Below are 20,138 nucleotides of genomic sequence, written 5' to 3' on the forward strand. Positions count from 1 at the left end.
GTGCTTGTGGAACAACATGGCTCTTGACACCTCCATTAGATGCCTATTTTTCCTCTCGGCAACACCATTTTGTTGAGGGTTATAAGGGCAACTCGTTTGGTGTAGAATTCCGCATTTTTCCAAGTGTGCTTTGAGCTTAGTGCTTGTGTATTCGCCTCCGTTATCTGTTCTAAGAATCTTTATCTTGGCATCAAAATGATTAGTCACATAATTTTGGAAGTTTATGAATGCATCATAAACTCTATCCTTAGATGGAAGCAAAGTTACCCAAGTATACTTAGATTTCTCATCTATGAATGTAACAAAATACTTATGATTATCTCTAGATGCACAAGGTGAGGTCCAAACATCCGAATGCACTAAGTCAAAGCACTTCTCATAGATAGTATTCGATTTAGGAAATACTACTTTACAATGTTTACCTAAAATGCATGCTTCACACTTTGCACAATCATAAGAAAATCCGGGTAAAAGCAAATTTAAAGCTCTAGAATGAGGATGGCCAAGCCTATTGTGCCACATCACAACGGAAGATTGAACATTGTTTGCAAAAATTGAAGAAGCAACATTATTAGAGATAGAGTTAAGAGAGGTGTCTTCAAGCATGTAGAGATCATCTTTAGTACCTCCTTGTCCAAACACATTACCACTCTTAATATCCTGCAATTTTACATCGTTAGGACTAAAGATGGCAAGGCAATTCAAATCTCTAGTAGTCTTCTTAACCGAGAGAAAATTTGAAGTAAATTTGGGCATATAAAACGCACTAGACTTCTTATTGAACAAGTTTATGCACCCTACTCCTTCTATTGGAACATTGTGACCATTTGCAACTTTAACACTCCCTAAGGCCGGTTTGATGTTCTCTAGCAACCTAGGATTACTTATCATATGATGAGAAGCTCCTGAATCTAACACTAATGAATTTAAATCACGAGAGTTAGAGGTAAAGAGAGAGATACCGCCGGGGTGTATCTTAGATGCAATGGATTGAAGAAGAGCTTTGAGATCCGCCTTGTTCATCACAATGGTTTCTTGAGAAGTAGAGCCGACACCTCCTTTGTTTTGAGCTGAGGCTTGCATCGCCTTCTCTTGATGACCATATTGCACAATGGCCCTCTCTTCATTCTCTAATCCTCCATCACTTGTGTTCGCAATGTTGGCTTTAGTCTTTTTGAACTTATCTGGCTTCAAGTGAGGGTGTAAGATCCAACATTTGTCTTTAAGATGACCTTTCTTCTTACAATGGTCACAGATCCAAGTCGTCCTGTCATCTTGTTTCACCACCCCAACCTTATTAGCCATTGGAAGATTCTCCCCCTTAGTACCGAATAGGCCTTGCGAGCCAAACTCTTTTTGTATCTTCGCACACACTTGTTCCAAAGTAGGCACCTTGTCGTCTCTCAAGATGTGTTGTATCACATCTTTGTAGCTCGAGTTAAGTGTCATCATTAGCCCAAACACAAGGTCTTGCTCCCTACGATCCTCAAGAACCTTTGCTTCGGTAGTGAACGGCCTTAGCATCTCTAGCTCCGCCACTAGAGACCGATACTTCCCAAAATGAGTGTTAAAGTCGTTTTCATCTTGGCTTAAACTTCCAAGAGCCTTCTTGAGTTCATACACTCGAGTCAAGTTAGACTCATTACCAAACACACTCGCAAGAGTGTCCCAAAGCTCTTTTGCTGTTTCACAATAAGAGTATCCTTCCAAGAGTGAGGTCTCGAGAGAGCAATGCAAGGTGCTAAGCACATTCAAGTCTTCTTGTGTCCAATCATCCTTGTCTAGAGTCTCATCCAACGCTTTCACCTCCTCATAAGTAAACTCTATGTGTTTCGTGAGCTTCCTTCCACCGAGAACATTCGTAGTTGTTCTCTTCCACAAGAGATAGTTGTTTCCATTCAAAACAACTGCAAACTTCAAATCCTTGAATACATCTTTTGTCTTTGGAACTGTGAGAGCCATTCTACTCTTCTAACCCAAAGATTTCTTAAGAAATATCCAACCTTTAGCTTTCTATGACTAATCGTAACACCCCACAAGAGTAAAAGACTGATTTTGAACCGTTTACAACCCACACACTACTCGAATCTTATACTAACTCCCTTAACTCGCCGGATCTTCAAGTATCAGGATAAAGTTCTGACCTTTAGATGAGAAACCAACCTAGATAGACTGAACCACCTTCGAGAAGCTTCAAAGACGACCCAAATCTCTTCACCGGAAGTACACACCCAAGATTCTCGAAGAACTTAACCTCGTTGAAGCATAATCCGAGAGATAACCACACAAGAGTAGTAAAGCTTCAAGCTTTAGACTTTTAAATGAGACTGAATGTCTTTTGAGAGAAAACGAACCAGAAAGAAAGAGAAATCGAAACAGAAAGATTTAGAGAAGAAAGATTTAAGAATCAAGATCACGCTCTGATACCATGTAAAGATTTAAGTTGGAAATGTTGAGAAAACCATGATTGAAGATTGAGAGAAAGAGATAATGTATTGATGAGAAAAGTTTTGTTACTTTAAAAACATTACAATGGTGGCTACAACCTTTATATATAAAGGAGATTAGGTTAAAATGACCTAGAGGAAACCACCGGGTCTCAGCCAGGCGGGTGTCTCAGACAGGCGGGTTTATACTTGTCCCTGCCAGTTTGGATCTCTTTGCCTAGCCAGGCGGGTGTCTCAGCCTGGCGGTTTCTCAATATAAGTAACTTGTGTTAAATATCTAACTATTGATTTAGTTAGTATTAAACACCTTCTTGATTAACAACCGGAACTTCCAATTCCTCATCGTCTTCCTCATTCTTCTTCAATTTCTTTCATCCTTCTCCCGATATGGTTGATCCGGTTCCAGTAATTGGGTATAAAAACACAAATACGTATTTAACACGAATGAAAGAGGGTGTAGAGTTGTGCACATAGATGCGAAAACAACGCACGAAAAACTTGTGAAGTTGGTGCTCGATGATAAAGTTAGAGGAAATGTTGCGTCTCTTATTGTTTCGCTGCAAATTTACATGTCACGGCTGAGTTATATGCTTAAGGGAAGACGAAAGGTTCGGTCAATTTACATGTCACGACTGAGTTATATGTTCCAGGGAAGACGAAAGGTTCGGTAAAATTACATTACGGCTGAGTTATATGCTTAAGGAAAGACGAAAAGTTCGGTCAATTTACATGTCACAGCTGAGTTATATGTTCCAGGGAAGACGAAAGGTTCGGTAAAATTACATTACGGCTGAGTTATATGTTTAAGGGAAGACGAAAGGTTTGGTAAATTTACATGTCACGGCTGAGTTATATTCTCCAGGGAAGACGATAGATGGGTGTAAATTATATGTTACGGGTGAGTTATATGCTTCAGGGAAGACGAAAGGTTCGGTAAATTACATGTCACGGCTGAGTTATCATTCACGGAAGACGAAAGGTTGTGTAAATTATATGTTACGGCTGAGTTACATCACGTTACGGCTGAGTTACATCACTTTACGGCTGATTTATAATATAGATCGGAAAGCAACATTTTTTTGGAGAAGACAATATGAAATTTATTGGTCAAATAACAACAATCAAATTAAGATTCGTAAAAATATGTTCGAGGGATACATAGGAGGAAGACTAAACCGTATGAATCAAAACATAGATAGAAGTAGAAATGTCTCCAAATAGATCGATTGAGAGGAAGATTAAACGAGAGACATGTAAAATCAAAGTAAAAGAGTAGCTATTCTTGATTTCAACTCAAACCTGTAACGAATCATGTAGAATTTCATAGATCTCTTTGTTTTGGGTTTTGATTTTTGATGACTTTTTCGTGAGCGTGGTTGCGAGTAGATCTGACGAAGCTTTTGATTTGGGACCCTATGGCAAGCGTTGTGGCTGTGAGGTCTAGGAAGATCCAGCCCAATCCTGCAATTTGAAGATCTCTGTCAATGTTGTACCCAAGTTAGTTGCAGATTATTAGATCTAAAAGCTTTTCTTGGATTTGGAGACAAAAAAAAAGAGAAGAGGAGAAATGATCTAAAAGCTTTTCTTGGATTTGGAGACAAAAAAAGATAAGAGGAGAAATAACGTGAGTTTGAGGAGTGTGAGATTGGTGATGTGGATTAATGACATGGATAATCAAATTTTTATTTATTATTTTTAATTAAAAACGAATTAAAAATCATTACTTAAAAAAAACTAATGAAGGGTGTTAATTGTAATTACACAAATGCTCAAAACATATGAGTAATTTTTAGAAAATGTATGATATTCTAGTAATATTCGAACTTTTGGTTAACATCTGAGTAAATATTTCTATATTTTTTTACTAAAATTTACCCAGATTGACTCAAAACTTTGCAAAAATAACTAGATTGACTCTCAATGGCAATGAAGAACTAGAATAACTCAAATTTTGTGTAAAAAGACTATTTAACCTCAATCTAGATTTCTCCAACAATTTCTTTTACCAAAAAAGCTTTTTACGAATTCAGAAAAAAAACAGAATAATTAAAAAAATCATAAAACCAAACCAAACATTAACTCAATTTAGGGTTTAATTGTTTTTCCCCTTTTCACAGACTTGAGTCTGTTTCTCTTCTCCTTCGTCGATTTTGAGTGGAAACCCTAGCAATCTCTCCTTCAATCCGCCGCTCCTGCAAACTACGGTGAGTATTCCGTCTGTGTTGATTTCGTGTCGATATGCTAGCCTCTGTGGGTAATCGTTTCTGACTTTTTCTCCCTTTTCTCTCTTCTCCGGTGGTGATAGATCTGCGTCTCCGGCCACATAAACGGCGGCGAGGCTGCAGGCTGCAGGCCTTTCTTACTTCATCACGGTTTCTCTTATCTCGCGGTGACAGAAACTCGGCTTCAGTGTCATCGTTTTCTCTTCAATTCACTGGAGGATTTTTAGACTTTCAAATTCGATTTCTTCATTCAACAGTGTCTTATTACCCATATCGGTGAGAACTTTTCCCATTCAATTTAGATTTCAATCTAGATTTCAATTTAGATTTCAATTTAGATTTCAATTTTGATTTCAATTTTGATTAACCCTTGTTTTTTTTTGCAGATCGACCACCGTCATCTGAGTACCTATAGTGTTCTTCCAGTTTCCGGTAAGAGTATACCTATTTTCGTCGGATTCTTTTTTTGTAAAATTATTTCGCGCCTTTGCCAATTACATGACCACATATTTTGTTGAAGTAGCTGCAAATTTTTTTTTCATGTTTTTGTCTTTATGCAAATTGCTATTTACTTAGATCCTCTATTTTGCTAAAGCTCTTAATTTTATTTATCTATGTTTAGGGATGGCATCCTCCAGTACCATCTTCAAATATCCTCCTCGCCTCTATGACGAAGGAAAATCTATTTTGCAACATCATAGCATGAACCACAACTGTTATTTGTCGAAAATTGGGCTCATTCGAGAAGGATTAGGTCAGGACGTCTGGGACAAATTGAAGGAATCATCTCTTGGTGTATTTATAAAGCTTGCTGATGCGGAATACACATGGGCTGCAAAGAAGGTTCACTTTATCCTCACAAATCAGCTGCGAGTAAACAACTTGCATGAGATTTGGTCTTTGATTGATGGTAGACCAATCCAATTCTCTTTAAATGAGTTTGCGGAAATAACAAGCCTAAACTGTGGTGTTATTGAGCCGTCAGACATTTGCCAAGCTGATCACAGTGAGCTTTGGGAAGCAATGAAAGTGGGAACCTCTGACGGTCCTATGTTTACAGAGCTGCAAAAGGTGATGGATTTTAGCAAGGAGTGGGTGTTTGAAAAGAGAATGATGGTTGCTAGGTTGTGCTTATTATCTGTGGCAGTACATGGCATACATCACGGATCAAGAATCCCTTTGTCTAGTGCAAGAAGAGTTCTTGATCCTGTGGGTTTTGAGAAATATCCTTGGGGTCGAGTGGCTTTTGATAGTCTAGTAACCTCAATGAAGCTTGTTAAATATGACCAAGAGTCCTCTGTTATTCACGGATGCGTTCATGCTTTGCTGATTTGGTTGTATGAGAGTGTCCCAGGAATAGGAGAGGATTATGGGATGAGAAGACCTACATTGACGGGTGTTCCACTACTCGATTGGCAGTCAACTCGGAAAGGTATAAAGTTAAAAGAATTCCTCATAAAGGAGAAGACTAAGCATGGTCAGGTTAGTTTTTCTTTTTTTTTACATCACTAGTTAAAACAATTTTTGGTTTGTAATTGTTTTGCAAGATTGACACAATTGTGTCAAGTTTTTCTTTTATTATTTCATGTTACCATAGTTATATAAATGGATTAGTACCTAATAAATTGATTAAACATGTTTGTCCTTTTTTCTTGTTTAATGCAGATGCGTGTAAGGCACATGATTCCTGTTTCAGAGGATAACATGTACCCTAAATGGGGAGATGCGGATGCTGATGCGAATAAGGATCCATTACTAGACAACCTGATTAAAGATATCATCAATAACCAGTTACCTTTGAATGCTTGGGATGGTGTGGGCTCTGTTGCTGTGGCAAACAAGAATGTGGCAAAGAAGAAAAGAAAATTAAACATTGAAGCTGAGGTGGAGAGTAGTATCAAGTGCCAGAAAAACAAAATGAAAGTGGCTGACCATATTGCAGAGGAAGATGAAAAAATCCCAAATAAGAAGCAGAAAACATCGAAAGAATATGTGGAGGTATATTGGTCATAAATCTCTTTTTAATTATTTGGGAGATTTACTCAAATGTTATACATTTTATATGAAATTACCAGAAACATACAGATCTTTTTTTTATTACTATCATATTTCGGGTATATTTTTTATACCCAGCGTGCCCCTGTTAAACATTACAAAAAAAAACGTAATTACAAAGAATGCCACTGCCACGTCAGCAAAGCCGCGTCGCCACGTCAGAAATCGCTGACGTGTATTAATGAACTTAGCCGTCGAGCGATATAGCGGTAGTGACGGCTGAGTTACGGTATGTTGCGGCTGATTTAAGAAAAATGGCTGAGTTATGAGCAAACGGCTGACTTACGAGTATAACCCAGCCTGGAGTTACGGCTGACTTACTGAAATCTGTCTGAGTTATGATAAAATGGCTGACTTTCGAGCATAACCCACCCTAAGTTACGGCTGAGTTTTCACCCGATGGTTGATTTGTCAAATTTTTGGCTGAGTTATTGCTTCGACACGGCTGACTTAACTTTCTCCGGCTGGCTGAGTTATCAAAGACGGCTTAGTTATGGGATGACGTTACGGCTGATTTATGTTCGAGTATCATAAATCAGCCGTAATGAGCTGGATTAACGGAAAACTCGGCCTTATTATGGCTGACTTAGTAGCGAAAGATTAATTACTAGAATAGCATGCAATGACGGCCGACTTATTAAACGACACGACTGAGTTAAATATTTTTGGTTGAGTTACGACAGTAAACGGCTGAATTTGGCTGCCGTTTTTTTGTTTTTTAATTACTGTAATATTATTCATGTTGCGGCTGAGTTAAAGTTTTGTTTGATGGCTGGTTTAATTAAGCTGATTTACATTTTCGTTTGGTGGCTTACTTGCCACTTCATCAATTAAAAAATGACGTGGATGCAACATTCCATGTCATCATCATCAAAGGACAAAAAAATAGGGCCAAATTTTTTCAACTCGTCTTCTTCACCTGAGTTTATCACATCACCGGAACTTCCAATTCCTCATCGTCTTCCTCATTCTTCTTCAATTTCTTTCATCTTTCTCCCGATATGGTTGATCCGGTTCCGGTAATTGGGTATAAAAACACAAATATGTATTTAACACCGATGAAAGAGGGTGTAGAGTTGTGCAGATAGATGCAAAAACAACGCACGAAAAACTTGTCAAGTTGGTGCTCGATGATAAAATTAGAGGAAATGTTGCGTCTCTTATTGTTTCGCTGCAAATTTGCATGTCACGGCTGAGTTATATGCTTAAGGGAAGACGAAAGGTTCGGTAAATTTACATGTCACGGCTGAGTTATATGTTCCAGGGAAGACGAAAGGTTTGGTAAAATTACATTACGGCTGAGTTATATGCTTAAGGAAAGACGAAAAGTTCGGTCAATTTACATGTCACAGCTGAGTTATATGTTCAAGGGAAGACGAAAGGTTCGGTAAAATTACATTACGGCTAAGTTATATGTTTAAGGGAAGACGAAAGGTTCGGTAAATTTACATGTCACGGCTGAGTTATATTCTCTAGGGAAGACGATAGATGGGTGTAAATTATATGTTACGGGTGAGTTATATGCTTCAGGGAAGACGAAAGGTTCGGTAAATTACATGTCACGGCTGAGTTATCATTCAGGGAAGACGAAAGGTTGTGTAAATTATATGTTACGGCTGAGTTACATCACGTTACGGCTGAGTTACATCACTTTACGGCTGATTTATAATACAGATCGGAAAGCAACATTTTTTTGGAGAAGACAATATGAAATTTATTGGTCAAATAACAACGATCAAATTAAGATTCGTAAAAATATGTTAGAGAGATACATAGGAGGAAGACTAAACCGTATGAATCGAAACATAGATAGAAGTAGAAATGTCTCCAAATAGATCGATTGAGAGGAAGATTAAACGAGAGACATGTAAAATCAAAGTAAAAGAGTAGCTATTCTTGATTTCAACTCAAACCTGTAACGAATTATGTAGAATTCCATAGATCTCTTTGTTTTGGGTTTTGATTTTTGATGACTTTTTTCGTGAGCGTGGTTGCGAGTAGATCTGACGAAGCTTTTTATTTAGGACCCTATGGCAAGCGTTGTGGCTGTGAGGTCTAGGAAGATGCAGCCCAATCCTGCAATTTGAAGATCTCTGTCAATGTTGTACCCAAGTTAGTTGCAGATTATTAGATCTAAAAGCTTTTCTTGGATTTGGAGACAAAAAAAGAGAAGAGGAGAAATGATCTAAAAGCTTTTCTTGGATTTGGAGACAAAAAAGAGAAGAGGAGAAATAACGTGAGTTTGAAGAGTTTGAGATTGGTGATGTGGATTAATGACATGAATAATCAAATTTTTATTTATTATTTTTAATTAAAAACGAATTAAAAATTATTAATTAAAAAAAAACTAATGAAGGGTGTTAATTGTAATTACACAAATGCTCAAAACATATGAGTAATTTTTAGAAAATATATGATATTCTAGTAATATTCGAACTTTTGGTTAACATCCGAGTAAATATTTCTAATTAATGAATATTTGTGAATATGCAATTCATTTTAGGACGATGCAGCAGAGAAGAAGAGCATCTTCGATATTTGGAAAATGTTGGAAACAATGAATGGGACAATTTCAGAACTAGACAAGAACATGAGGAATAGAATGGATGCTTTGGAGAGCAAATTTGAATCCCTGGTTACTAAGAGAGTTAGTGACGTAGATGTGAAGGAGATGAAAGAGTACAAACCTGAATTTGCTACCTCAAACAACAATGAAGATGATGAGGCAACTAGTAAATCTCCTGTAAGTTATACTTTCACCTCCTCTATCTAAATTCTAGTTGTACTTTTTGGCACTTTTACTAAATTTGGTTTGATTTTAGATGTCTATTATTGACACTATTACTAATTTTAATTTTGCAGTCTTGGGTAGTAGAGGAGAATCCTACTTCACATGATGGTTTGCCTATTCAAAGAGTGGTGAAGAAAGTCTATACAGTGAGAAAGAAGGAAAAGAAAGAAGGTGAAATATCTGGTGATCTTATCTTATTTGAAAAGAAAGATGGTACAAAGCCTGAGAGGAAAAATTATGAAAACGCTGCGCTGAAATTAGAAGCTACAAAGACTGTGGTGAAAGCTAGCTCAAAGCCTGCCCTAGCCGTTGCTGTTACAAAGGTTGCCAAGAAAGGCGGCTCCAAGGCAGCGGTTAAAGAAGTTGCTGCTAAGAACCCGGGTTTCAAGGCATCCAAGATTGGTGGCGCAAAAGCTGCGGTGCAAGATGAGGCGGCTACGAAAGACGGTTCAAAGGCTGCAAACAAATCTGCTACAATGGCTGGGAATAAGATGAAGATGAAGTCTATTACCCAAGAAGACGATGTCGTAGATGTTACTGACCAAGTGAAAGATGATGCTCTGAAAATGGTTTCAAGTTCTGAAGACACATTCTCGGATCCTGGACAACAACATGCTAATAAGGTAATGAATGCAACATTGACAGCAATGGTAGAGAAAATAAAGAATCTAGATGAGGGTATGACTGTGGGAAGAAGAGTGCCACAATTGGATGGTTCTCAAAAGTACCCGTATGTTGGTAACTCTACAGTGAAGCGCATCATTACGGATGGTGGACCTTCTTCCTCGATACCTGATCATCTTAAACCTGCTTCTGACGAGAAGGTTCATCAACTGTTTGATTTCCTCGAGGAGGATGAAGAGTAAGACATTTTGATATTTAATCTTCCAATATCGAAATGTAACTTTGTCTTTCTAATGACTTATTATTTTTTTCAGGGACGATCTTATTCAGACTAGTAATCCAGATACGAGATTCTATTGGCAAATTTTGACTTTAAGAGAACAATGGCCACATGAAAAATATGGATGGTTGAAAGATTATGTAAGTCATTTAAGATGATGAAAATCTATTAACATTTTCAGTTTAATCGTTTCAGATTTTTATTGACTCTAACTGGTTTAATTATTAATGTAGCATATGGGTCTGCGATGGCTATGTTCCGCAAAAGGTTGATGCGTGAGCCTTCAGTGTACCCTAATCAACGAATAACTTTCTTGGACCAATACATGTTGAGGGAGTTGGCTCAAGATTACAAGCACTTTTCAGGAGGTCGTAAGTGCTTCAAGTTTAGGGATTTCTTTGCGGAACACCTCAACGGGACAGCTCCAATTGAATCAGCTACTCACAAGAAATGGTTCGTTGATGTTGATCATCTTTATGCTTGCCTCTTTGTCAATGGGGATCATTGGGTTGCTCTTGATATTGACCTCCCTATGAAGAGGATTAACATCTACGATAGCATCCCACATTTGACCACTATACCTGAAATGTCGAGACAATGCATGTTTTTGCGAGAAATGATCCCTGCCATGATGAGTGTTATGGTACCTGAGGAGATACGTAAGAAGAGTACTGCAAGGCTAGAAGTGAAAAGGATTACAAAGAAAGTACCAGTGAATAAAGATCCCGGCGATTGGGACATCATTCGATGGGCTTTGCGATGAAAACATGAAGGCGATACGTATTAAACTTGCAGCGGAGCTATATGATGAAGTGAGAGAGACAGCCAGACCGTATGAGCTTGATATGTGTCGTGAAGAAATCACAATCCCTCATCTCGAAGACTCTGAGTAGTTTCTTCTATTTTATTTCATGTCATCTCGGATTTGTAGCTTTTCTTGTTTCTTTATTTCTCAGACCTAATTCTACTAGGTTTTTCAACGTTTAAGTACCTTATGGTTAGAAGTTTTTATTTTGTTTCATGTATTGACTTTTATTTTCATAACATATTATGTAGTAGACCTTAAACACCAAAAAAAAAAAGAACATAACGTACTTAGCTGTCTACTCTTGAATGAAATACAAAGGCTGCCAAGAACATAATAGAGTTGAAACAGAAAAAACCAAATCAAACCAACAGAAGAAATCTTTAAGAAAAATTTAAGAATTACATGTCTTACGATTATGTCCTACTTGATTGCATTTCCCACAAGTGTGTAGTTTTCTTGGCTTCTTCTTCTCCATAGCAATCTCCAATGCAGATTTAATTCTTGATTTTTTTGGCCTTCCTGGTTGTTGACGAGCTTCTGGGGGCAAACATATCTTGGTAGCCACATGATCAGGAACAGGTATAGCAAAATCCCTAGGCATGATGGCGTTTGCATAGGAATTGCACAAGTAGTTTTTGTGATAATAAGCATGACACATTGAAATTCTAGAGACTTTCCTGTTTTCACCTGCCGCAATTGCATGAGCACATGGCAATTTCTCCAAGTCAAACCTGCGACACGTACACTTTTTATCTCTCAAATTAACAACATGGAGAGAAGATCCATGTGTAACTTGAAACTGATGTGCATCTATAGCTTGTACAGTAAGTAACTTAGCGTACTCTACACGGCTCTGTAAAAATAATCAATGGGTAAATATCAATTTATGAACAATATGCATGAATAGCCTTGCAAGTGTGGAACATGTTTAGAGATTGAACCTGCAGAATTTTCTCTACTCCACGTGTCAGAGCTGTGGTCAATTTCAATGCATCATTCCTTCGCTCTGAAAACCATCTTGTCATCATGGACCTTACTTCATCTACCAGCTGTACTATTGGAAAACTCCTCGCATGTGACATCACGTTATTCATTGATTCTGCAATGTTACTTGTAAGTAAGTTGTACCTATCACCCGGAAAATGTACACGTGTCCACAGTCGCACATCAGCTCGTTCCAGGTAATTATGAAGAGCAGGACTCAGCGCCTCAATTTGATCAAATGTGCTTTGAAAATCGACTAATCTAAAAGCATTTGCAGCCTTCTTTACCAAACCAAATGCATCCCGATCTTTAAAGCGTACCAATATGTTCTTGTACATATTCCCCGACTCGACTTTGGATACACCTTCTTTATTGCTTTACCAATGGATCAGCGCCTATCAGAGATAATAGCAAGACTGTCATCATCTGGTATCACGCAACTGAGCTGTTTGAAAAACCATTCCCATGATTCATCATTCTCTATATCAACCACGGCAAAAGCTATTGGAAAAATCTGGAAATTGCCATCTTGAGCCGTTGCTGTTAGAAGTGTCCCTTTGTATTTTCCCTGTAAAAAAGTGCCATCAACGACAATAACTTTCCTCATGTAAGGAAATCCAAGCATGCTTGCACCAAACGCTAGAAACAAATACTTAAATCTTTGCGTTGCATCAACTTCAAGTCGCGTTAAGGTTCCAGGATTTGCTCTACGTATCATGTATAAGTATGTGGGTAGTTGCTCGTATCCACTCTCTGGACTCCCCCTCACCAATTCACGGGCGTGTCGTAGTGTCCGATATGCCTTCCAATACTCCATCTATCAGAAAATAAAACATAATTGATTGTGTGCGCGAATATTAGAAATTATCTATTGCCAATGAGTCAAAAAAATGTACCTTTATCTGAAACCTTTTATTCATCGCTTCGGCAACGTGCATTGGCAATACCGTGGGTCCAACTCCACCAACAAAATCCTTATACAACACACCAAGTATATCATGCGTTGCTTGTCGAGCACGTGCAGAACGGTCTGTAACTGGACATGTATGTTCCGAAACATACTTACGGACATGAAACTTTGGATAGTCGTTTGTTGGTGTAGCTCGTACCTTCCACGTACAACCTTGAACCCAACACTTGACAACCAATATAAATGGTGTCGATTTATAAACAAAAAAAAATCAAATTTTTGAACCACGGTAAGTATCTTCAATCGTGTCTCCAAATGCTCTTTCGTTTCATAACATTGTCCAACAGCCAATTCCACAGCAGACATTTCTAACGTTGCATAATGATCTTCTTCTTTTTGTTCTTCAATGAAAGTACCCAGACTCCTCTTCTTCATTGGTAAATTAGGTTTTTCCTTTTCTTCTGGTGGAATCCCATACAAGCTAAAATTCTCGTCATCGGAGTCTGTTCCGTCAGAATCGTCGCAGTAATCAAATCAAATTTCTTCATCTTCCTCGTCTACCTCAACTGTGGCTGCGAGTTCCTGAGACAAATCAGTTTCTTCTTCTTCTTCTTCCATCACGTTTTTGTGTCTTCCTCGTTTTCTCTGCAATTTGTTGGCAGTGACACCTTCATTGTCGATTTCATTGGAGTGAGTCGAGTTTTTCCTTTTCACTTCCACACATAGACGAATTGTATTGCTCTTCAATAACCCTAGAAAAGTGTGAAACTGTCTAGAATTACTTATAAAAACTGGTGGTGTATCACCAGGTAAGGACTGCGACATCATCTTCGAAATCTCGTAGCTCAAGACAACATCGCAGACTCTGTTTTGCAGCCCATAATCCTCAAAGACCATTTGAATGCATTGATCGTAACTTGTTTCACGGTTAACTTCCATCACGCGACATCCCCTATTGTTATCAATGACAAACGACCATATATTTTCCTCGAAAATCCATTTACCACATACTAGGATCACCTGATTCATATCCAATCCACTCCCTCTGGTTTGAAACATTATTGATAGAACTCCAAATCGTAGAATACAACGTGGATTGAAAGAAAAGCTAAAGAGAACTAACCGAAAATGGAAAAAATTTAACTAATCCACTTGAATAGGAACCCTAAAAGAGATGAACGTTTTCTGTAGAAAAGGATTGTGGTGTCGTGGTGAGAATGGAGGAGAAAGGAAACCGTAACTGATGCCACAAAACCCTAGAATAATATGGTAAGTTATGATCGTATTTAATATCTTTTTGAATCAGATTTGGCAGTTAATTTAAAAAGTCTGTCACGTTACAAGTATGTCTGCGGTGTCGCTATATTTCAGATTTTAAAAAAAACTGCCACACATAAAAATTCCAACATAAATTCTGACTTCAAATAAATATTAAAAATCTGTCATAATATAATAAAAGTCTGTCATAACAAATATAAATCTGCTGTCACTAAATAGATCATTCCAATAATTTTATTTCAATTTAAAAAATCTGGTATGAAACACCAGACTTTTTAAAAATCTGGTATAACATAAAAAAAATCTGTCATAACGTTGTTGGGACTATATGTCATTCTAGCAATTTTTATTTTTTAAAAACAAATCTGCTATAACACTGCAGATTTTATGTTGACATTTAAAAATCTGTCATAACATAAAAATAATCTGTCACCACTAAAAAGTCAAACTAGCAATTATTTTTTCTTTAACAAATCTGCTGCTTTATGACAGATTTGTTCTGAAAAATATTAGTCTGCTGACACTAGAAATAAAAATTTGCTATACACTGAAATAAAACTGTCAAAATTACGGAAGTCTGTGGTGTCAAGAGCAAATAAGTCTGTCGAAGGAAAAAACTCTGCTACAATTTTAAAATCTGTCGTAACCATATTCAAATAAATCTGTCGGAAAAAAAAAAAGCTGCGGTAAAAAATCTGTCGTGGACCATTAAATCTGTCGTCGAAAATTAATCTGTCACAACGAGGCCGACAGACTTTTCACGGCAGATTTGTTTTTTGGCAAAAATATCAAACACGTTTCGAAATAATAAGAGGGTATTATTGACTTTTTTTTTTTTCCTGTCAAAGAGACAAAGGGTATTTCGGTCAGAAAAATAACTAGATTAACTCATACCTTTTATGAGTTAATCTAGTAATTAGACCTTATTTATGGGTCAAACTAATTTTTTTCCCATTTTTTTATATTGTTATTTTTTTACTTTAATCAAACATATTTTTCTTTTGAATCAGTTGTATCAAGAGTTGAGTAGTGAAACAATTTGTGCTAAAACAAAATCCAATAATGGGATAGTCACCCATTTTATATTATCAACATTTATTGTCTTTAATTATTTACTTAGTATAAAATTTCAAAATATAAATGGTTTTTAATGAACTTATATGTGTTATAGAATTTCGATAAAGACGTGGTGGTTAATTTCAAATGATCAATAGTGTTTGAAATGATATTAATCATGTATGTTAGACTGTTAGTAATATATTCAATATAACTATTTTTGAGATATTGTGTGATGTAGAATGTCACCTTACATAGTACTATTTGGAAATTAATTTTGAGTATTTAAATTATTTTTCAGTTTATAATAACATATATATATATATATATATATATATATATATATATATAATTCTCTTCAACTTAAATTTCCATTAAACGAGAAAAAACAATTACAAGGCCTAAAACCTAAAAAATATCACATGCCTAAAAGCCAAAAAAAAAAAAAGCTTCACCTACAACCAAAAAAAGGAACAAAGTGTAATCTCTATAATTAATTTTGGAAGATTAAATAATGATAACTATAATTAAGTCACATACTGAACAAAGTGTAATTTCTAAGACATATAGCGAAAGTCTAATCTTTATTTAGATGTACTAGATGAGTACCCACTCTACGCGTAAGTTGTTGTTTTGAAAATTGTTTAAAAAGTATGTTTACTATTTTTGTTGATACTTTATTTTCATTTTTGTGTGTGTTATTAATAAGTTAATAAAGTCATATTCATCTTATGTAGTTATACTTTTATGGTTTAATTCATCTTTGACTCGAAAGATCAATTATATTTTTTCATGTATAAATCTGATTATTTATATACTTTAGATCCTAATCTTTTTCACTATTATGAATACATATAACAACAATATATAAAATATATATTGATACAATGGTATGTAGTTATGTTATTTATGTGGTTTGAAACTTTTCTAACTTGATTCTAAATAAACATTTTTTTATTGCATTTACTCTCTCCTCATCTATAGTAAAACCTCTATAAATTAATAATGTTGGAACTGCAAAATTTTATTAATTTAAATATTAATTTATAGAGATTTTCTCTAATTTTGCAACTTTTATAAATTTTTATGAAAATATAAGACTTCCTTCATTATATAAAATATATTTTTAGAACCAATTACAAGGAAAAAATAATTATTATGTCTACAAAACAACACCAAAAGTTATTGATACAGTAAAAGAACTAGAATTTAATTTAAACAAGAACTAATGCGAATTTAAACAAGAACTAATGGAGACTTTGGCCTTGGCTTTACGAGAAGCTTCTGTCTGGAAGCAAGCTAACTTGAAAGATGCGGCAGATCCCAGCCTCTTGCCCGCTCGGTTCTACCCCACTCTTCTCCCCACGGATCTCGGAATGTCAGATTGATGCTTCCTGGCATACGGAGGATACCCTAAGTGGACATGGTTGGGTTTTAGTCGACCAAGACCGCATTCTTCATCTTGGCCTAAAGAGCTCGAGAAGAAGTCTCTCACCGCTCCACGCGGAAATTGATTCCTTGCTTTGGGCAATGGAATGTATGATCTCGCTAGGCATTACCACTGGTGCCTTCGCATCCGATTGCTCTGACATGATTTCTCTCCTCGACAACCAAGACGTTTGGCCAACTTTTGCAGCAGAATTGGCCTCTTTTCGGTCCCTTGTTTGTTTTTTACCTTCTTTTAATGTTAGATTTCTTCCTCGTAGTTCTAATACTCGAGCAGACTGGTTAGCCAAAAATGCTCGGGATCGTAACGGTCTCTTCTCCCATGTAAGTTCATCGGTTCCTGATTGGCTCTTCATAGCGGAGAGTCTCTTTCCAATATCTTAATACAAATGGTGTTTGATGAAAAAAAAAATTACTAGAATTATATTTCATTAAAGTTTCTTACGTAATGTATATATAGTGGACATATTTATGAAATTATTAATTTATAATATTGATGGGACCATTTTTACATAAGATTTTAAAATTTTTTATTATCTTATTAATTTATCGATTTGTATCACCTTTTACACTGGTCCCAACTCGGGACCAGAAGAATTTATTAATTTATAGAGGTTATTAATTTATCGAGTATTAATTTATAGAGGTTTTACTGTAGTATTCAAGCCACATCATGATAGGCTCAAATACCAGATTAATTTGAAAAACATAGTTATAAGGTATAACTAACTACTTATTTGCTTCAAGAGTTTCCGTATGAAAAGAAAAAAAAAAAAAAAGCAAAAATTGAAGAGTACTTTAAATCAACATTTTTAGATGTCTTTCCTTCCATATAGCTATATACGAGAGTGTCGTGTCTTGAATTCTTTGATATGTCTAATTTTTTGGTTTGTCTAACGTCTTAAAGGCATATCACTATAAAAACCTTGCATGTCAATGTTAGAAATGTACCATAAAGCACAAAAATCAAAAGAGAGAAGGCCGTATGATTAGTCGTATCCACAAAACATAATAACACGAAAAGTGTCAAAGTAAAATTACTAAATTAATAAGAGGTTATGTAACAAATAGCTAAACTGCAACATATGTAATATTTTAGCCATTATAGAGTAATGACCATTGATAAAAAAAAATTTAGTAAAATAAGAAGAGTAGAATGAAAGTTGTGCTTGATACATTTTATACTTCTTTTTTTTAGTTTTGAAGAAATCAGTTAAGAGTGAATTAATGGAGAATTTAATACAATATAAGACTTTTGATTTTTCTTCAATTAATTTTGATGATTTATTATTTCAATAATGTGGAAGGATACATGCCATTGTCTTGTGTCATGATGTGACACTTATATGGAGAGAGTTGGCAAACCTTCATATATATGATTAATCATTTCATTCATTTGATTTTTATGTGTTTTTTCATGTTTTTATTTTTCTTACAAAGTAAGTTCCATTCATTTGTTTTACATTTTTTTAAAAATGTAAAACAAATATTTTCATTTATTATATAAGGGAAGAACTTCACTCTATCTTTATTGGTAAGTTGATATCTGTATTTTAATCGAAATTTAAATTGTATTAAAGGTTAAGAACAAGAAATCAAAACCACAAATTTAATATCATGTAATAAAATGTAGATTATATATTTCTTCATATTCAATTTTGTTTGATAACATATAACAAAATTCCTATTTAATTTTACCTTGAATGCAAATGATTTTATATTTCTTAAATTTAATTGTGTTATGATCTCACATAGTGCATATTCACCAATCATCTTTCTATACCATATTACTATCTTCATTTGTGTTTTCTATCTCTTTTAATCATCATTTTCAACAAAATTTTATGGTTATATGTTGCAATTGAAAATTAATTATAATAGAAATTTAAGTAGTTTTGTAAATTTTTAATTTGACAAATTAGTTTTTAAAAAATAAAATTATAGTATAATATAATTAATAAATGTATCTACTATGAAATACAAAGATGATCTATTTACTTTTTTAAAAATAGCTTAACATTTTTAATGTATATTTAGTCATAACAAATTTACATATTTTATTACATTAATTTCAAACTCACGCAACGCTCGGGACACTTCCTAGTTTCCCATAAGTTTGAGTTCCAACCATTGTTATTTTAAATTAATACTAGATCATCACCCGTACTTTTTAGTACGGGTTGAATTTTATTTATTACAAAAGTTATATAATATATATATTAGAACTAAGTTTTAATATATTACAATAGTAAGTGAAAAATATTAATTTTTTTGTCAGCCCCTATATACAATATTAGAATAAATATAGATTTTTTCTATAATTCTCAATTGTGGATAATTTGTTTTTAAGATATGAAAACGGAAAATAATTTTATTTTTTAAAAAGTTATATTTTTTGAACAATGAGTTAATTTATGTTAACAACCACAAAATAGGATTGCATATATTTCAGTTAGATCAAAAATTAAAATATCATAAATGAATCGCATATAAAACATATATTTTTGAATTAATTAAGAAAATTAGCTATTATTTTGAATTAATTTAGAAAATTCTTTTTCAATTTATAATTCTTTGGTTGTTGAAATTGAGATTTGTTTGAGCTAATCTAAGTACAGAATTTGTTTGAGATTTATAATTACAGATTTACCAATTATTCGCATAATCGAATATGTTATAAACATATATTTAATATATAATAATACCAAAATCAACCCGTGCGTGGAGTCTATATTTTTATTTTAGAATCTCAATATTTCATTTTAAAATATTACGTGCACAATCTATTGTTCGTTAATTCTAAAATTGCTTGCGGAATCAAATTTTCAAATATTTAGAGGTGTCAAACCATATTTAAATGTTCTACACTATTTTTAAATATTCCAAATTAAAATCTTTAAAAAACTTTTTGTAGTTTATAAAATTATGAATTTCAAAAAACAAATTATATGAAATTAAATATAACTATTCAAATAGTTATAAGGATCAAAACTCTTTTCATCATATAATATATTATATTTAACCCGCTACCTATTATAAATATTTTTTAAAAATATCAAATTAGAGTATTTATAATTTTTAATTTTTTGAACTATTAAGTATTGATGATATTCTCTAAAAATATCAAGTAAAACTTATTTTAAATGTTGCAAATTAAAATATTTAAATTTTTATTGTAGTATATAAAATTATACATTTCAAAAAAAGAAATGTATGAAATCGAATAGAAATATTCAA

General features: G+C 34.5%; 1 protein-coding gene across 1 annotated transcript; it reads right to left on the bottom strand.

The window, feature by feature from the left end:
- Positions 1–11,550: 11,550 nt before the first annotated feature.
- LOC110227491 lies at positions 11,551–12,545 on the bottom strand. The gene is made up of 2 exons (XM_021021855.1): positions 12,169–12,545; positions 11,551–12,080 (listed from the first exon to the last, which is right to left on the bottom strand). The coding sequence occupies exons 1-2, from the start codon at positions 12,319–12,321 to the stop codon at positions 11,619–11,621; spliced, it is 615 nt and encodes a 204-aa protein (XP_020877514.1). The 5' UTR covers positions 12,322–12,545; the 3' UTR covers positions 11,551–11,618.
- Between the last annotated feature and the right edge of the window lie 7,593 nt (positions 12,546–20,138).

The sequence above is a fragment of the Arabidopsis lyrata genome (genome assembly GCF_000004255.2).
Source record: "Arabidopsis lyrata subsp. lyrata unplaced genomic scaffold ARALYscaffold_6, whole genome shotgun sequence".
Classification (NCBI taxonomy): Eukaryota; Viridiplantae; Streptophyta; class Magnoliopsida; order Brassicales; family Brassicaceae; genus Arabidopsis; species Arabidopsis lyrata.

Bases quoted from the DNA above. Each gene is read 5' to 3' on its own strand.
- LOC110227491 (XM_021021855.1), bottom strand. From the start codon at position 12,321: ATGAATAACGTGATGTCACATGCGAGGAGTTTTCCAATAGTACAGCTG. The intron at 12,081-12,168 runs GTTCAATCTCTA...TTATTTTTACAG, and splicing joins GAGTAGAGAAAATTCTGCAG to AGCCGTGTAGAGTACGCTAA.